The 18,879-nt window shown below is 51.6% G+C and overlaps 1 protein-coding gene across 1 annotated transcript in view; it reads left to right on the top strand.

The window, feature by feature from the left end:
- Nucleotides 1-1,003: 1,003 nt before the first annotated feature.
- Nucleotides 1,004-18,879, top strand: part of PARP16 (poly(ADP-ribose) polymerase family member 16) — a 43,734-nt gene continuing 25,858 nt past the window's right edge. The window contains exons 1-3 of the mRNA XM_089661665.1: nucleotides 1,004-1,165; nucleotides 10,742-10,930; nucleotides 15,637-15,774. Of these exons, the coding sequence (XP_089517791.1) occupies nucleotides 10,778-10,930; nucleotides 15,637-15,774 (291 nt within the window). The 5' untranslated portion in view covers nucleotides 1,004-1,165; nucleotides 10,742-10,777. The remainder of the gene's footprint in view (nucleotides 1,166-10,741; nucleotides 10,931-15,636; nucleotides 15,775-18,879) is intronic.

The following is an 18,879-nucleotide window of genomic DNA, read 5'->3' on the forward strand; positions in this document are numbered from 1 at the left end:
TGTCCCCTCTGAGGAATGCCGATTACCGAATGCTCTCCTCTCCTGTCAGCGTGACGACTCGTGAGGAGAGAAATGCCGATAACCAGCATTTCCCTGTTTAGATGCGATCAGCTGTGATTGGACACAGCTGATCACATGACCGAGCCGACATCTTTGGCTCTTTCCATGGATCGGTGATCCGCTGTGTCCACTAATCGCCACGCTGCGCGCAACCTGAGCCACGCATTCGCGGTGAGAATGGTAGGACGTCATATGACATCCTCCCAGAACGAGAACCGCCTTGCGCCCGTCATTGGACAATATGGTGGGTGGGAGGTGGTTGAGGTGACTTTACACAGCTAACACTACCATCGTTAATATGCCCCCCACTGTGCATGGAGCCTGAAATGCAGCAAAACGTGGCAAACCAGCGTTTTTAGACTTTTTTTGAGCAAAAAAAAAAATTTTTTTGTAAAAAAAACACTAAAAACCGCAAATGCGGCAAAATGCTAACGCAAAAACACTAAAAAACTCTGAAAAACTTGTGGTTTTAACGTGACTTTATACAGCTACCAGCGTTATTAAAATGCAGCAAACCAGCATTTTCGGACTTTTTTTGAGCAAATTCTTTCTTTCGAGAAAAAAAAAAGCTAAAAACCGCAAACGCGGCAAAAACGCTAAAAAATGCTGAAAAACGTGCGTTTTTAACACGGCCTACAGCTAAAGCTGCCAGAGTTATTAAAACTCCCAGTGTGAATGAGGTCTAAAAGCACCAGAAAGATCCTGGTCCAACAGTGATTGACACACTGACTGTCCAATCAGAGGTCCTTAAGTGACTAATAAACGGTGATTGACACGCTCAGTGTCCAGTTATGGAATCCGTCCATTGATAACGCTAGTTTCTATGGGGGGGCGGAGCGAGGCGAGGCTCTGTCACCGCAGCAACACTTCACTTTCACTTTACCGCGCAGCTCTTGCATGTGAGAGCTCCACCTCAGAACTACAGCTCCCAGAATCCTCCGTGCAGGGAGGCCCCCCGCCAGGTCTGTCTGTAGTTGCCTGTAGCTGAGATTAGCCCGTGTCCGATCGTGGAAAGTGACGGGCAGTGCCGGGGACAGCCTAACGCAGACAGGACACGTCATCTGTGAGGAAATGAGAGAGATGAGAGTGTGAGGAGGAAGGAGAGGTGAGGAGGATCTGTCTGTGAGTAGGATCTGTCATACTATTAGATTGTATGGGTGGGATCTGTCTGTGTGTATGGGATCTCTGGGGGGTCTATCTGTGTGTGGGTTCTGTGGGGGATCTAGCTGTGTGTATGGGATCTGTGGGGGATCTATCCGCGTGTATGGGATCTGTCGGGATCTACCTGCGGGTATGGGATCTGTGGGGGATCTAGCCGTGTGTATGGGATCTGTCGGGATCTACCTGCAGGTATGGGATCTGTGGGGGATCTATTCACGTGTATGGGATCTGCGGGGGATCTATCCGCGTGTATGGGATCTGCGGGGGATCTATCCGCGTGTATGGGATCTGCGGGAGATCTATCCGCGTGTATGGGATCTGCGGGAGATCTATCCGCGTGTATGGGATCTGCGGGAGATCTATCCGCGTGTATGGGATCTGCGGGAGATCTATCCGCGTGTATGGGATCTGCGGGAGATCTATCCGCGTGTATGGGATCTGCGGGAGATCTATCCGCGTGTATGGGATCTGCGGGAGATCTATCCGCGTGTATGGGATCTGCGGGAGATCTATCCGCGTGTATGGGTTCTGCGGGGGATCTACCTGTGTGTATGGGATCTGTGGGGGTCTATCTGTGTGTGTGTATGGGATCTGTGGGGATCTATCTGTGTGCATGGGATGGTTGGGATCTGTGGGGATCTATCTGTGTGTATGTGATCTGTGGGAGATCTATCTGTGTGTGTGATCTACCTGTTTGTGGGGGATCTGTGGGGGGATCTACCCGTGTGTATGGGATCTGTGGGGGGGTCTACCCGTGTGTATGGGATCTGTGGGGGGGTCTACCCGTGTGTATGGGATCTGTGGGGGATCTACCTGTGTGTATGGGATCTACCCGTGTGTATGGGATCTGTGGGGGAATCTACCCGTGTGTATGGGATCTGTGGGGGAATCTACCCGTGTGTATGGGATCTGTGGGGGAATCTACCCGCGTGTATGGGATCTGTGGGGGGTCTACCCGTGTGTATGGGATCTGTGGGGGATCTACCTGTGTGTATGGGATCTACCCGTGTGTATGGGATCTGTGGGGGAATCTACCCGTGTGTATGGGATCTGTGGGGGAATCTACCCGTGTGTATGGGATCTGTGGGGGAATCTACCCGTGTGTATGGGATCTGTGGGGGAATCTACTCGTGTGTATGGGATCTGTGGGGGAATCTACCCGTGTGTATGGGATCTGTGGGGGGGGGGGGGTCTACCCGTGTGTATGGGATCTGTGGGGGGTCTACCCATGTGTATGGGATCTGTGGGGGGTCTACCCATGTGTATGGGATCTGTGGGGGGTCTACCCGTGTGTATGGGATCTGTGGGGGGTCTACCCGTGTGTATGGGATCTGTGGGGGAATCTACCCGTGTGTATGGGATATGTGGGGGAATCTACCCGTGTGTATGGGATCTGTGGGGGAATCTACCCGCGTGTATGGGATCTGTGGGGGAATCTACCCGCGTGTATGGGATCTGTGGGGGAATCTACCCGCGTGTATGGGATCTGTGGGGGAATCTACCCGCGTGTATGGGATCTGTGGGGGGTCTACCCGCGTGTATGGGATCTGTGGGGGATCCATCTGTGTGTATGGGATGGGTGGGATCTGTGGGGGATCTAGCTGTGTGTGTGGGATCTGTGGGGGATCGATGGGTGGGATATGTGGGGATCTAGCTGTGTGTATGGGATGGGTGGAATCTGTGGGGGATCTATCTGTGTGTATGGGATGGGTGGAATCTGCGGGGAATCTACCCGTGTGTATGGGATCTGTGGGGGGTCTACCCGTGTGTATGGGATCTGTGGGGGGGGGGTCTACCCGTGTGTATGGGATCTGTGGGGGGGGGGGGTCTACCCGTGTGTATGGGATCTGTGGGGGGTCTACCCATGTGTATGGGATCTGTGGGGGGTCTACCCGTGTGTATGGGATCTGTGGGGGAATCTACCCGCGTGTATGGGATCTGTGGGGGAATCTACCCGCGTGTATGGGATATGTGGGGGAATCTACCCGCGTGTATGGGATCTGTGGGGGAATCTACCCGCGTGTGGGGGGTCTACCTGTGTGTATGGGATCTGTGGGGGATCTATCTGTGTGTGTGGGATCTGTGGGGGATCTATCTGTGTGTATGGGATGGGTGGAATCTGTGGGGAATCTAGCTGTGTATGAGATCTGTGGGGGAGCTATCTGTGTGTATGAGATCTGTGGGGGATCTATCTGTGTGTATGGGATCTGTGGGGGATCTGTGGGGGATCTAGCTGCGTGTATGGGATCTGTGGGGGATCTACCTGCGGTTATGGATTCTGTGGGGGATCTATCTGCGTGTATGGGATCTGTGGGGATCTATCTGGGTATGGGATCTGTGGGGGATCTATCTGTGTGTGTGTGTGTGTGTGTGTGTGTGGGATCTGTGTGTATGGGATGGGTGGGATCTATCTGTGTGCATGGGATCTGTGGGGATCTATCTGTGTGTATGTGATCTGTGGGGGATCTACCCGTGTGTATGATCTACCTGTTTGTGGGGGATCTACCCGTGTGTATGGGATCTGTGGGGGGTCTACCCGTGTGTATGGGATCTGTGGGGGGGGGTCTACCCGTGTGTATGGGATCTGTGGGGGATCTACCCGTGTGTATGGGATCTGTGGGGGAATCTACCCGTGTGTATGGGATCTGTGGGGGGTCTACCTGTGTGTATGGGATCTGTGGGGGAATCTACCCGTGTGTATGGGATCTGTGGGGGAATCTACCCGTGTGTATGGGATCTGTGGGGGAATCTACCCGTGTGTATGGGATCTGTGGGGGAATCTACCCGTGTGTATGGGATCTGTGGGTGATCTATCTGTGTGTATGGGATCTTTGTGGGGTCTACCCGCGTGTATGGGATCTGTGGGGGGGTCTACCCGCGTGTATGGGATCTGTGGGGGGTCTACCCGCGTGTATGGGATCTGTGGGGGGGTCTACCTGTGTGTATGGGATCTGTGGGGGATCTATCTGTGTGTGGGATCTGTGGGGGATCTATCTGTGTGTATGGGATGGGTGGAATCTGTGGGGAATATAGCTGTGTATGAGATCTGTGGGGGATCTATCTGTGTGTATGGGATCTGTGGGGGATCTATCTGTGTGTATGGGATCTGTGGGGGATCTATCTGTGTGTATGGGATCTGTGGGGGATCTAGCTGCGTGTATGGGATCTGTGGGGGATCTACCTGCGGTTATGGGTTCTGTGGGGGATCTATCTGCGTGTATGGGATCTGTGGGGATCTATCTGGTTATGGGATCTGTGGGGGATCTATCTGTGTGTGTGTGTGGGATCTGTGTGTGTATGGGATGGGTGGGATCTATCTGTGTGCATGAGATCTGTGGGGATCTATCTGTGTGTATGTGATCTGTGGGGGATCTATCTGTGTGTGTGATCTACCTGTTTGTGGGGGATCTACCCGTGTGTATGGGATCTGTGGGGGGTCTACCCGTGTGTATGGGATCTGTGGGGGGGGGGGTCTACCCGTGTGTATGGGATCTGTGGGGGGGGGGGGGGTCTACCCGTGTGTATGGGATCTGTGGGGGGTCTACCCATGTGTATGGGATCTGTGGGGGATCTACCCGTGTGTATGGGATCTGTGGGGGAATCTACCCGTGTGTATGGGATCTGTGGGGGAATCTACCCGCGTGTATGGGATCTGTGGGGGAATCTACCCGCGTGTATGGGATCTGTGGGGGGTCTACCCACGTGTATGGGATCTGTGGGGGGTCTACCCGCGTGTATGGGATCTGTGGGGGATGCATCTGTGTGTATGGGATGGGTGGGATCTGTGGGGGATCTAGCTGTGTGTATGGGATCTGTGGGGGATCGATGGGTGGGATATGTGGGGATCTAGCTGTGTGTATGGGATGGGTGGAATCTGTGGGGGATCTATCTGTGTGTATGGGATGGGTGCAATCTGCGGTTGATCTATCTGTGTGTATGGGATGGGTGGGATCTGTGGGGGATCTATCTGTGTGTATGGGATGGGTGGGATCTGTGGGGGATCTATCTGTGTGTATGGGATGGGTGGAATCTGTGGGGAATCTAGCTGTGTATGAGATCTGTGGGGGAGCTATCTGTGTGTATGGGATCTGTGGGGGTTCTATCTGTGTGTGTGTATGGGATGGGTGGCATATGTGGGGGATCTAGCTGTGTGTATGGGATCTGTGGGGATCTAGCTGTGTGTATGGGATGGGTGGAATCTGTGGGGAATCTAGCTGTGTTATGGGATGGGTGGGATCAGTGGGGGATCTAGCTTTGTGTATGGGATCTGTGGGGATCTAGCTGTGTGTATGGGATGGGTGGGATCTGGGGGAATCTGTGTGTATCGGATGGGTGGAATCTGTGGGGAATCTAGCTGTGTATGGGATGGTTGGGATCTGTGGGGGATCTAGCTGTGTCTGGGATGGGTGGGATCTGTGGGGGATCTAGCTGTGTCTGGGATGGGTAGGATCTGTGGGGGATCTAGCTGTGTGTATGGGATGGGTGGGATCTGTGGGGGATCTAGCTGTGTGTATGGGATGGGTGGGATCTGTGGGGGATCTAGCTGTGTGTCTGGGATGGGTGGGATCTGTGGGGGATCTAGCTGTGTGTCTGGGATGGGTGGGATCTGTGGGGGATCTAGCTGTGTCTGGGATGGGTGGGATCTGTGGGGTTCTAGCTGTGTGTATGGGATGGGTGGGATGTGTGGGGGATCTAGCTGTGTGTATGGGATGGGTGGGATCTGTGGGGGGTCTACCCGTGTGTATGGGATCTGTGGGGGAATCTACCCGTGTGTATGGGATCTGTGGGGGAATCTACCCGCGTGTATGGGATCTGTGGGGGAATCTACCCGCGTGTATGGGATCTGTGGGGGGTCTACCCGCGTGTATGGGATCTGTGAGGGGGTCTACCCGCGTGTATGGGATCTGTGGGGGATCCATCTGTGTGTATGGGATGGGTGGGATCTGTGGGGGATCTAGCTGTGTGTATGGGATGGGTGGGATCTGTGGGGGATCTAGCTGTGTGTATGGGATGGGTGGGATCTGTGGGGGATCTAGCTGTGTGTCTGGGATGGGTGGGATCTGTGGGGGATCTAGCTGTGTGTCTGGGATGGGTGGGATCTGTGGGGGATCTAGCTGTGTCTGGGATGGGTGGGATCTGTGGGGTTCTAGCTGTGTGTATGGGATGGGTGGGATCTGTGGGGGATCTAGCTGTGTGTATGGGATGGGTGGGATCTGTGGGGGGTCTACCCGTGTGTATGGGATATGTGGGGGAATCTACCCGTGTGTATGGGATCTGTGGGGGAATCTACCCGTGTGTATGGGATCTGTGGGGGAATCTACCCGCGTGTATGGGATCTGTGGGGGGTCTACCCGCGTGTATGGGATCTGTGGGGGGGTCTACCCGCGTGTATGGGATCTGTGGGGGATCCATCTGTGTGTATGGGATGGGTGGGATCTGTGGGGGATCTATCTGTGGGTATGGGATCTGTGGGGGATCTATCTGTGTCAATGGGATGGGTGGCATCTGTGGGGGATCTAGCTGTGTGTATGGGATCTGTGGGGGATCGATGGGTGGGATATGTGGGGATCTAGCTGTGTGTATGGGATGGGTGGAATCTGTGGGGGATCTATCTGTGTGTATGGGATGGGTGGAATCTGTGGGGGATCTATCTGTGTGTATGGGATGGGTGGAATCTGCGGGGGATCTATCTGTGTGTATGGGATGGGTGGGATCTGTGGGGGATCTATCTGTGTTATGGGATGGGTGGGATCAGTGGGGGATCTAGCTTTGTGTATGGGATCTGTGGGGATCTAGCTGTGTGTATGGGATGGGTGGGATCTGGGGGAATCTGTGTGTATCGGATGGGTGGAATCTGTGGGGAATCTAGCTGTGTATGGGATGGTTGGGATCTGTGGGGGATCTAGCTGTGTCTGGGATGGGTGGGATCTGTGGGGGATCTAGCTGTGTCTGGGATGGGTAGGATCTGTGGGGGATCTAGCTGTGTGTATGGGATGGGTGGGATCTGTGGGGGATCTAGCTGTGTGTATGGGATGGGTGGGATCTGTGGGGGATCTAGCTGTGTGTCTGGGATGGGTGGGATCTGTGGGGGATCTAGCTGTGTGTCTGGGATGGGTGGGATCTGTGGGGGATCTAGCTGTGTCTGGGATGGGTGGGATCTGTGGGGTTCTAGCTGTGTGTATGGGATGGGTGGGATGTGTGGGGGATCTAGCTGTGTGTATGGGATGGGTGGGATCTGTGGGGGGTCTACCCGTGTGTATGGGATCTGTGGGGGAATCTACCCGTGTGTATGGGATCTGTGGGGGAATCTACCCGCGTGTATGGGATCTGTGGGGGAATCTACCCGCGTGTATGGGATCTGTGGGGGGTCTACCCGCGTGTATGGGATCTGTGAGGGGGTCTACCCGCGTGTATGGGATCTGTGGGGGATCCATCTGTGTGTATGGGATGGGTGGGATCTGTGGGGGATCTAGCTGTGTGTATGGGATGGGTGGGATCTGTGGGGGATCTAGCTGTGTGTATGGGATGGGTGGGATCTGTGGGGGATCTAGCTGTGTGTCTGGGATGGGTGGGATCTGTGGGGGATCTAGCTGTGTGTCTGGGATGGGTGGGATCTAGCTGTGTCTGGGATGGGTGGGATCTGTGGGGTTCTAGCTGTGTGTATGGGATGGGTGGGATCTGTGGGGGATCTAGCTGTGTGTATGGGATGGGTGGGATCTGTGGGGGGTCTACCCGTGTGTATGGGATATGTGGGGGAATCTACCCGTGTGTATGGGATCTGTGGGGGAATCTACCCGTGTGTATGGGATCTGTGGGGGAATCTACCCGCGTGTATGGGATCTGTGGGGGAATCTACCCGCGTGTATGGGATCTGTGGGGGGTCTACCCGCGTGTATGGGATCTGTGGGGGGGTCTACCCGCGTGTATGGGATCTGTGGGGGATCCATCTGTGTGTATGGGATGGGTGGGATCTGTGGGGGATCTATCTGTGGGTATGGGATCTGTGGGGGATCTATCTGTGTCAATGGGATGGGTGGCATCTGTGGGGGATCTAGCTGTGTGTATGGGATCTGTGGGGGATCGATGGGTGGGATATGTGGGGATCTAGCTGTGTGTATGGGATGGGTGGAATCTGTGGGGGATCTATCTGTGTGTATGGGATGGGTGGAATCTGCGGGGGATCTATCTGTGTGTATGGGATGGGTGGAATCTGCGGGGGATCTATCTGTGTGTATGGGATGGGTGGGATCTGTGGGGGATCTATCTGTGTGTATGGGATGGGTGGAATCTGTGGGGGATCTATCTGTGTGTATGGGATGGGTGGAATCTGTGGGGAATCTAGCTGTGTATGAGATCTGTGGGGGAGCTATCTGTGTGTATTGGATCTGTGGGGGATCTATCTGTGTGTATGGGATGGGTGGCATATGTGGGGGATCTAGCTGTGTGTATGGGATCTGTGGGGATCTAGCTGTGTGTATGGGATGGGTGGAATCTGTGGGGAATCTAGCTGTGTATGGGATCTGTGGGGGATCTAGCTGTGTTATGGGATGGGTGGGATCAGTGGGGGATCTAGCTTTGTGTATGGGATCTGTGGGGATCTAGCTGTGTGTATGGGATAGGTGGGATCTGGGGGAATCTGTGTGTATCGGATGGGTGGAATCTGTGGGGAATCTAGCTGTGTCTGGGATGGTTGGGATCTGTGGGGGATCTAGCTGTGTCTGGGATGGGTGGGATCTGTGGGGGATCTAGCTGTGTCTGGGATGGGTGGGATCTGTGGGGGATCTAGCTGTGTGTATGGGATGGGTGGGATCTGTGGGGGATCTAGCTGTGTGTATGGGATGGGTGTGATCTGTGGGGGATCTAGCTGTGTGTCTGGGATGGGTGGGATCTGTGGGGGATCTAGCTGTGTGTCTGGGATGGGTGGGATCTGTGGGGGATCTAGCTGTGTGTATGGGATGGGTGGGATCTGTGGGGGATCTAGCTGTGTGTATGGGATGGGTGGGATCTGTGGGGGATCTAGCTGTGTGTATGGGATGGGTGGGATCTGTGGGGGATCTAGCTGTGTGTCTGGGATGGGTGGGATCTGTGGGGGATCTAGCTGTGTGTCTGGGATGGGTGGGATCTGTGGGGGGTCTACCTGTGTGTATGGGATGGGTGTGATCTGTGGGGGATCTAGCTGTGTGTCTGGGATGGGTGGGATCTGTGGGGGATCTAGCTGTGTGTCTGGGATGGGTGGGATCTGTGGGGGATCTAGCTGTGTGTATGGGATGGGTGGGATCTGTGGGGGATCTAGCTGTGTGTATGGGATGGGTGGGGGCCCATCCCCCAGCAGGAGGGGAGGGGGCCCAGTTCCGAACTCATAGCTAGGTTTAGGTAGCACCTAACAAGTACTATATGAACTTTGTCCTCTAGGGGACTGAACAGTAACAAAAAATACATAACGATAGAATTTTTTTTTTGTTTTTCCCTTGTGTCAGGACTTTCATACTGTAAAAACTTTAACGTTGATGTCAACTTACTTTGTATAGAAACGAAATATAGTGTATCTTAAAAAGATGAGATCAAATCTAGAGTTTAGATTCCCTAGTCTTGGTACCTCCATCGGTTTTGGTTCATGGTGAACTCTGGGATGGATAGGTGATGGTAAACTTGGTCACTCTACTACAAACCTTCTCCTAGATCACAGGTGTCAAACACAAGGCCTGCAGGCCGAATCCAGCCCACCAGGCCATCTTGTGTTGCCCTTGCAGTTCTGCAGCTTTGGCACTCCCCTCATCTCTGCCCCTACCTTGTCTCGGCAGTTGGCAGCAGAGAGGAGAACAGAACTCGCCCCCAGCTCTCTGTACAGCTGTAGAGAGGCTCGTTGTTGCCCCCACCTTTCTCAGCAGTTAGCAGCAGAGAGGAGGACAGAACTCCTACACTTCTCTGTGCAGCTGCAGCACCCCAGGTGCACCTAATAAAGAGGCCAGTGAGTGTATCCTCAAAATTTCCACTTGCCAGCTAGCATTTGGCGAGTGGAGATTAGGTGGGGGCGAGCAGCGCCAGGACTAGGGGTCTATGGGAGGGGCGGCGGTGGGGGCAGTGACAAGCAGTGATCTGTATGGCTTTCAATGAAGCAGCTGGAAGCTGATTCTCCTCCTCCTCCCTCCCACGGCTTCCAGCTGCTTCATTGAAGCCACGCAGGAGATTGCTGCTTTTCACTGCCCTCACCGCCGCCCCTCCCACACACCCCCAGTCCTGGCGCTGCTTGCCCCCACTTTATTTCCACTCCCCAAATGCTAGCTGGCGAGTGGAAATTTCCAGGGCTGTCATAAATCAGTGTATGAGTAGCTATGCTCCTAGGACTTCTAGCCTATAACATGCTATAGATTTCAGACAGATATGTCTCTGTGGAGATTGAGACTGCAGGTCCCAGAAGTCACTCGGATCAGGACTTTTCTATGTTCTCTTGTCTTCACCTGTTTACTGATCACTGTCTGTGTGAAGCCCCTTCTCATCATTTGTATTTCTCTTTTTGCAGAGTGACTACAGAAGCGCCTGGGGCTGGAATAAAGCGATGGTGGAGCACGTTATTGCCAGGGATCCACTAGCAGCAGATCTGAAATGTAGCCTCTTCATGTCTGCCCTGAGGAGCTATAAAAGAGACTCCGTGCTAAGGCCATTCCCTCCATTCTATGCCAGCGACCAGTACAAGGATTTCGATGCATTGGTAGGAAATAACTGAAATGAATTGCGATTATTTCCCAGGATCTCGCTTTGTTTAGTTCTGATCAGTCCGAGATCTTTTCTGAAAGCATTCGTCATATGAAAAACATATTTCTCAAAACGTCTTCCAGGACAGCCCCTTGAGACGTAGAGCTCCTCCCTCCGGGTTCAGGAAACGCATAAGCCGAGAACCTTAAAAGGTGGACTTCCAGGCCTCCCTCTTCAGTATTAGTGTTTCCTCCGGAAGGATAGGTTATACGTTCTAGGAACCTGTATAGGAGCTCTAGGCTCAAGGGTGGTGCTGGTGGCTCCTGATTAGGTAAGTACCTCCTCCTTGCCTGCCATTATCCCTCCATTTCAGTAGAGGAGGGGGGCTGTGCTCCTGTTTGCTTTCCGGTCCTCAGAGGTGGGGGACCACCAAGGGTGTCCAGAGCTACCGCCAGAGGCCGAGTCAGCATTTTGGCTGCTGGGTATAGCAGGGCTTATACAAACTGAATGAAAGGTCCTTTAACCACTTTAATGCTGGACACTTTCACCTCCTTCCTGTCTAGGCCAATTTTCAGCTTCCAGTAATATCACACTTTTGGTCATGCAACACTGTACCCATCTGAAATTATTAGCATTTTTTTTTAGACAGATAGAACTTTTATTTGGTGGTATTTTATTGCCACTGGGTTTTTTTTTTTTGCTATATAAATGAAAAAATATCGAACATTTTGAAAAATAACATTTTTTGCTTAGTGCTTAGTTTTTGTTATAAAATTTTGCACATAAATAACTTCTTCATAAATTTAGGCAGACGTATATTCTGCTACATTTTTTGGGTACAGATAACCCAAAACAGTGTATATTATTTAGTCTGTGTTAGAGGTGCACCGAAATGAAAATTCTGGTGCCGAAACCAAAAATTCAAAATCCACTTGGCCGAAAACCGAAACCGAAATGCGCAGATTTTTAAAAATGAATATATATTTTTATTGGAAAAAAATACACTGATTAAAAAAAACAAAAAAACACAATACATACCCCAATTTTTTTGTAAAATATGAAATAAGATGTTACGGCGAGTAAATAGATAACCGACATGTCACACTTAAAAATTGCGCACGCTCATGGAATGGCGTGAAACTGCAGTACTTAGAAATCTCCATGGGTGATGGTTTAAAAATTTCTACAAGGTAGCAATGTAAAGTTACAGAGGAGGTCTAATGCGAGAATTATGCGTGTGTGGTTTGAACACAATTTACATGTGTGGGCATGGCCTACGTATGCATTCACCACTACATGTGAGCACGGGGGGATGGGGGCACTTTAAACTTTAAAAAAAAAAATATATATATATATTTAATTTTTTTTTTTTTTTTTTTGCACTGTTCCTTTAAAAAAAAAATGTAATCACTTTTATTCTTATCAGAAGGAATGCATGCATCCCTTGTGATAGAAATAATTAGTGACAGGTCCTCTTTATGGAGAGATGTGGGGACAAGAAGACCCCCACATCTCTCCTCTGCAATGTAAAGCATTGGATCAAAAAAAAAAAAAAAAAAAGCTTTGATTTAGTGCTTGTAAAAAAAAAAATGTCTGGAACGGGAAGTGACCGCTCCAGTCCTCCAAGGGCATAGAGAGTGGCGGCCATCTTTCCTTCAGTCATCTCTATGCCCGGCACCGATGGTTTCTCGGGTAAGGCTGAGAACTACCGAGTGGCGGACGACGACGACGACATCCCTAGTCTGTGTGAAAGCTATAGAATCTACAAACTATGGGATATATATTTGCAAATTGATCAGTTGAGACCCTAAAATGCTGGATGCTGGTATGGCGGTGATCAGCACGCTGGTATGGGGTATGGCGGTGATCAGCACGCTGGTATGGGGTATGGCGGTGATCAGCACGCTGGTATGGGGTATGGCGGTGATCAGCACGCTGGTATGGGGTATGGTGGTGATCAGCACGCTGGTATGGGGTATGGCGGTGATCAGGGTGTTTGGTATGGTGTATGGCGGTGATCAGGGCGCTGGTATGGCGGTGATCAGGGCGTTAGTATGGTGTATGGCGGTGATCAGGGTGCTGGTATGGTGTATGGCGGGATCAGGGTGCTGGTATGGTGTATGGCGGGGATCAGGGTGCTGGTATGGTGTATGGCGGGGATCAAGGTGCTGGTATGGTGTATGACGGGGATCAGGGTGCTGGAATGGGGTATGGCGGGGATCAGGGTGCTGGTATGGTGGAGATCAGGGTGCTGGTATGGCGGTGATCAGGGCGTTAGTATGGGGTATGGCGGTGATCAGCACACTGGTATGGGGTATGGCGGTGATCAGGGCGCTGGTATGGCGGTGATCAGGGCGTTAGTATGGTGTATGGCAGTGATCAGGGCGCTGGTATGGTGTATGGCGGGGATCAGGGTGCTGGTATGGTGTATGGTGGGGATCAGGGTGCTGGTATGATGTATGGCGGGGATCAGGGTGCTGGTATGGTGTATGGCGGGGATCAGGGTGCTGGTATGATGTATGGCGGGGATCAGGGTGCTGGTATGGTGTATGGCGGGGATCAGGGTGCTGGTATGGTGTATGACGGGGATCAGGGTGCTGGTATGGTGTATGACGGGGATCAGGGTGCTGGTATGGGGTATGGCGGGGATCAGGGTGCTGGTATGGTGGAGATCAGGGTGCTGGTATGGGGTACGGCGATGATCAGGATGTTGATATGGTGTATGGCGGTGATCAGGGTGCTGATACGGTATAATGTGAGCACTGGGACAGGTGACGGGCTGGCTGCATTATTTATTATGACTACACGGGCAGTGATCAGGGACACCGGGGTGTCTGGCACAGCAGTCTGTGAGTGTACATGGAGCCTGACAGGTTGCTGCGCACTCCCAGGCTGCAACATCGGTTCTCTATGCTCTCAGTGAGAGCAGAAGAAACTGATGTTTAATTTGTTTCTATTGTTTACTTTATGATTGCTGTTATTGGACACAATTACATGGTACTACACCCATGTGATCTTCCGGACACTGCAGTAAAGTGATCCATACATAATGATCACTGGGCTCCCGGGGGCACGCTCTGTGAGCTGCACAGGAGGCGCTAAAGCACACGGACGTACAGGTACAGCTTCCTGTCCACCATCTATAAACTATGGTCGGATGGGAAGCGGTTAACCTCCTCGGCGGTACGATTCTTTCCGATTTTTTTTTTGTGCTGAAAGCGGTACATTTTTTTGCATGGAAATATGTAGTTTTTTTATTGTAGGCCTGTAATTTTTAGGAATAACTCACTGAAATCTGTCCAAACAAGAGTCTAGTAAACATCCCGGGTATGATAAAACTTGAAACACGAAATCATAAATTATAATTTAATAAATAATCATAAAAAATAATAATAATAAATTTAATTCAATAATATAATCAAACCAAAAACACTGAAATGTGAAATATAGCGCCAAGTTCGCACATCGCTGAGCAAAGTCGCAAAATCGTTTTCAGTGTCTGATGACGAATTTCATTATCACTCAATTCTGCAAGTGGTTCTGATTTACTATCGCTGTTCTCTTGCCGGTCTAAAACCGCTTTTGACGTAAAGGGACGCTTTTTGGACGCCATGGACTTTTCTAAGTTTCCAGACAGAAAGAACAGTAAAAATGCAGGCAGGGCGCCGGACAAAATATATGTGAAATGCATTGAAACAGCAATGACAGCAAAAATGAAATTTTTAAAAAATGTCAAATTTCCCGCCGGTTCCGGCGCCCGTACGTCCTGACGTCACAGGGACCGGAACACGGAAGCCGGATGCCGGCATCGGCCGGAGGAGATGGCCGGGGACGCTGCAGGGGACACATCGTGGGAGCGAAGGACAAGGTAAGTGCTGCAGGGACCCCCAGAGCAACGCCGCATGGTAAGCCTGAGTGTAGCTCGGGGTTACCGCTTTTGGTACTCAAATTTTACCCCGAGCTACACTCGGGAATACCGCTAAGGAGGTTAATAAAAAGTTCTAAATATAATTCTTGTGATGTTGCTAAAAAGTGAAACAACCACAATCTTCAGGCATCTACCAAAGTGATGCACTCCAAGCAAGTGTCCTTTCTGAAAATCTTTCAACCCCATAAGGACAGCATACTCACCATATATGTTGAACCTGCTGTATATAACTATGAAGGTCTTATTGCTCATAATTGGAGGTATTAATAAAGAGCGGCGCAGGCTTTACACCTGCACCACTTTTCTAAGTGGAGAAAACAGAGCAGAGCCTCCTCCTAATTAACAAAAGGGTAATCGAAGTCACATCCAAGTCACATCAAAGTCAATACTTTCCTATTGGCAAAAAAAACCACAGCAAAATGCATTAAAAACGCGTGTTAAAAAAATGCAAAATGCGCCGCAAAACGAAGCTGGGAAAAACGCACTAATCGCAACACGCAAAGGTGTGAACCCAGCCTTAATGAATTAATATGAAACAAAACACGTTCTTCATCTCTATTGATGAGCAGCACCTTTGTCTACCATAAACAATCAGCTGTTCCTATGGTGTCCTCATCTATGTAATGTAGACTGGAGGTCTATACACAGCAGAGATTGTTGTTCCCTGTCAGAGGTTTCTGAATGTAAAACCTGAAAATCTGAGATTCTTCTAAGCGTGAACATTCGATTTCTTTGTGCACACCTCATGCGCTCTGTATTTTCCAGCATCTATTAATGTTGATGTCTTTTTTTAGATTGGTGACACCAACACCCTACCCAGCCTGCAAGAATTCCTCCAGAACAAGTCAAAGGTAGATCAGAAAGTCCTGGATCTGCTGAGCTGGATATTGTCAGAAAAACTTTTCACCATAAAAGGCCTTAAAAAGGACAAGGTAAGATTCGCGATCAGAAAATGTAATGTCCATAGTTACTATTAAACTGCCAATTACGCTGCAGATTCTGGGGGGAACCAGCTGATATTTTCAAGTGATTTAAAGCAGAGCTTAAAATTTTGAGTCTAGACCTACTAGCTAGGCACAAACCTTACTCTCCATCAGTTGCCCCACCCAACCTTGCCCAGGTCCGCCTCCAACCACGCCCCATTAAAGCTCATGAAATTACCTCGTGTCCCCCAAGGCGGTGGAGAGCGGGCCTCGTGTCCCCCAAGGCGGTGGAGAGCGGGCCTCGTGTCCCCCAAGGCGGTGGAGAGCGGGCCTCGTGTCCCCCAAGGCGGTGGAGAGCGGGCCTCGTGTCCCCCAAGGCGGTGGAGAGCGGGCCTCGTGTCCCCCAAGGCGGTGGAGAGCGGGCCTCGCGTCCCCCAAGGCGGTGGAGAGCGGGCCTCGTGTCCCCCAAGGCGGTGGAGAGCGGGCCTCGCGTCCCCCAAGGCGGTGGAGAGCGGGCCTCGTGTCCCCCAAGGCGGTGGAGAGCGGGCCTCGTGTCCCCCAAGGCGGTGGAGAGCGGGCCTCGTGTCCCCCAAGGCGGTGGAGAGCGGGCCTCGTGTCCCCCAAGGCGGTGGAGAGCGGGCCTCGTGTCCCCCAAGGCGGTGGAGAGCGGGCCTCGTGTCCCCCAAGGCGGTGGAGAGCGGGCCTCGTGTCCCCCAAGGCGGTGGAGAGCGGGCCTCGTGTCCCCCAAGGCGGTGGAGAGCGGGCCTCGTGTCCCCCAAGGCGGTGGAGAGCGGGCCTCTCCTCGTGTCCCCCAAGGCGGTGGAGAGCGGCCCTCTCCTCGTATCCCTCAAGGTGGCGAAGAAGAAACAGAAAGTCGGCTTCACAACGAGGCTTGGAACGCAAATCGATCCCCAGGGTCTGGGGATCGCATTGCAGGCCACCTGCTCCATCTGTGCTCTCCACAAAGGGATTTCCCCTCGCATTGGGCGAGCGGAAATTTCAAGGCCTGATTTAAAGGGTATGTTCCCCTTTAGCAGCATGTTACATGTCAGAACCATATTTCGGGTGTAACATGCTCCTACTAACCTGCTGCCAAAGCCACCCTCCTTGTGACAGCGGGTGGGGGTTCCTCTACCTGCATCTACTGTCACATTTTGAAAACAGTAAGGCTCCGCCCACACAGTTGCCTCATTCATTTGCAGCAATCTATGAATGAATAAACTACAAGTCCCTTCTGCCCCTGTGGCAAGCAGATTTGTAGTGTCCATGTACTGCGAGCGTGCTGATTGGTGCAGTTGCAGTCCATTTGCATTTCTACAGCTCTGTAACTGAAAGCCTGTACAGAGATACGGGCAACAAAGCTGAAGGCAGCGTGTGCGTGTTTTTTCCTGCAAACATATGTGCCTTCTTCTTATTATTTTTCTCAGAGGTGAGCTTGGCGTTTAAAGGCTAACAGAATATTTGGAAAGGTCGATAACATATTTCTCTTTGTGAAGTGATTTCTCATATAAAAGCAGCTTGCACCAACTTGTGTCTATGGATAGCTTAGACCAGTGTTTCCCAACCAGGGTGTCACTTGGGTTCCCCTGGAGTGTGAGCCCGAGACCCACTTTGCTCTGGATCAGAAATGGCTGAGAGGACTCTGTGATTATGAGGGGGGCTGTGAAGTGGTGGGGGAACGCTGCCATTGGGGATGGGTTGGGCGGGCTCTCTTGTATTAGGGGGACTTTGATGTTATGGGCTCCTGTGATGTGAATTGGAGACCTCTGGAGTGATGTTGGTCTCAGATGTAATGGGGGGGGGGGGGACCTCTGATGTGAAGTAGGGGGCTCTGATGTTAAGGAGGATTGCTAATGTGAAGTGGGGGGACTCTAATGTCAAGTGGGGGGACTCTAATGTCAAGTGGGGGGACTCTAATGTCAAGTGGGGGGACTCTAATGTCAAGTGGGGGGACTCTAATGTCAAGTGGGGGGACTCTAATGTGAAGCAGGGGGACTCTAATGTGAAGCAGGGGCTCAAATTGGATAGGTGGGTCTCTGATGTGAAGCAGGAGCTCTAATGTGATGGGAGGGACTCTGATGTGAGACAGGGGCTCTAATGTGATGGGGACTCTGATGTAAAGCAGGGGGCTTTGATGTGATGGGGGGACTCTAATGTGAAACAGGGTCTCTAATGTGATGGGAGAGGGGACTCTGATGTGAAGCAGGGGGCTTTAATGTAATGGGGGGGGGGCTCTGATGTGAAGCAGGGGGCTCTAATGTGAAACAGGGGCTCTAATGTGATGGGGGAGGGGGCTCTGATGTGAAGCAGGGGGCTTTAATGTAATGGGGGGGGGGCTCTGATATGAAGCAGGGGGCTCTAATGTGAAACAGGGGCTCTAATGTGATGGGGGAGGGGGCTCTGATGTGAAGCAGGGGGCTGCGCCTGAAAAAAGGTTGGGAAACACTGGTCTAGACCGGCACCTACGTTGACCATCAGATAAGTGTCTTCTATGTGTCATCCTCGCTCCTCCATATCTCCTCTCATTCATACACTGTGTGCACCATTATTAGGCAAATTGTATTTTTGAGGATGAATTTAATTATTGAACAACTCCAGCTCTCTCCGTCAATCAAAAACGTTTTTAAACATCAAACCAGAATATTTAAGAAAGTACAAGTGAGGTTTTGGCTGTCTTAGGAGAATATCTATGTGTGCACAAGTCTCCCCAGAAGGGCCCACAAGTTCTCCATGGGGTTTGGGTCAGGTGAGGAAGGAGGCCGTGTCATAATTCTTTCATCTTTAGCTCCTGTACTGAATAGCCACGCAGTGGAGAACTTCTTCGATGCATGTGATGGAGCATTGTCCTACATCCTACATAAATATGGTCTTCTTGAAAGATGCAGACTTTTTCCTCTACCACTGCTTGAAGAAAGTGTCTTCTAAAAACTGGCAGTAGGTGTGGGAGTTGATGTGGAGTCCATCTTCACCCCGAAGCCGGTTCAACCAGCCCATACCAGTACCCCACCCCCACCTTGCTGGCGTCTGAGTCAAAGTGGAGCTCTGTGCCTGTTACTGATCCAACCATGGGTCCATCCTTCTGGTCCATCAAGAGTCACCCTAGTCTCATCAGTC

Source organism: Staurois parvus, unplaced genomic scaffold (assembly GCF_062004578.1).
Source record: "Staurois parvus isolate SC_StPar_1 unplaced genomic scaffold, SC_StPar_1.0 ptg001363l, whole genome shotgun sequence".
In the NCBI taxonomy this organism is placed as follows: domain Eukaryota; kingdom Metazoa; phylum Chordata; class Amphibia; order Anura; family Ranidae; genus Staurois; species Staurois parvus.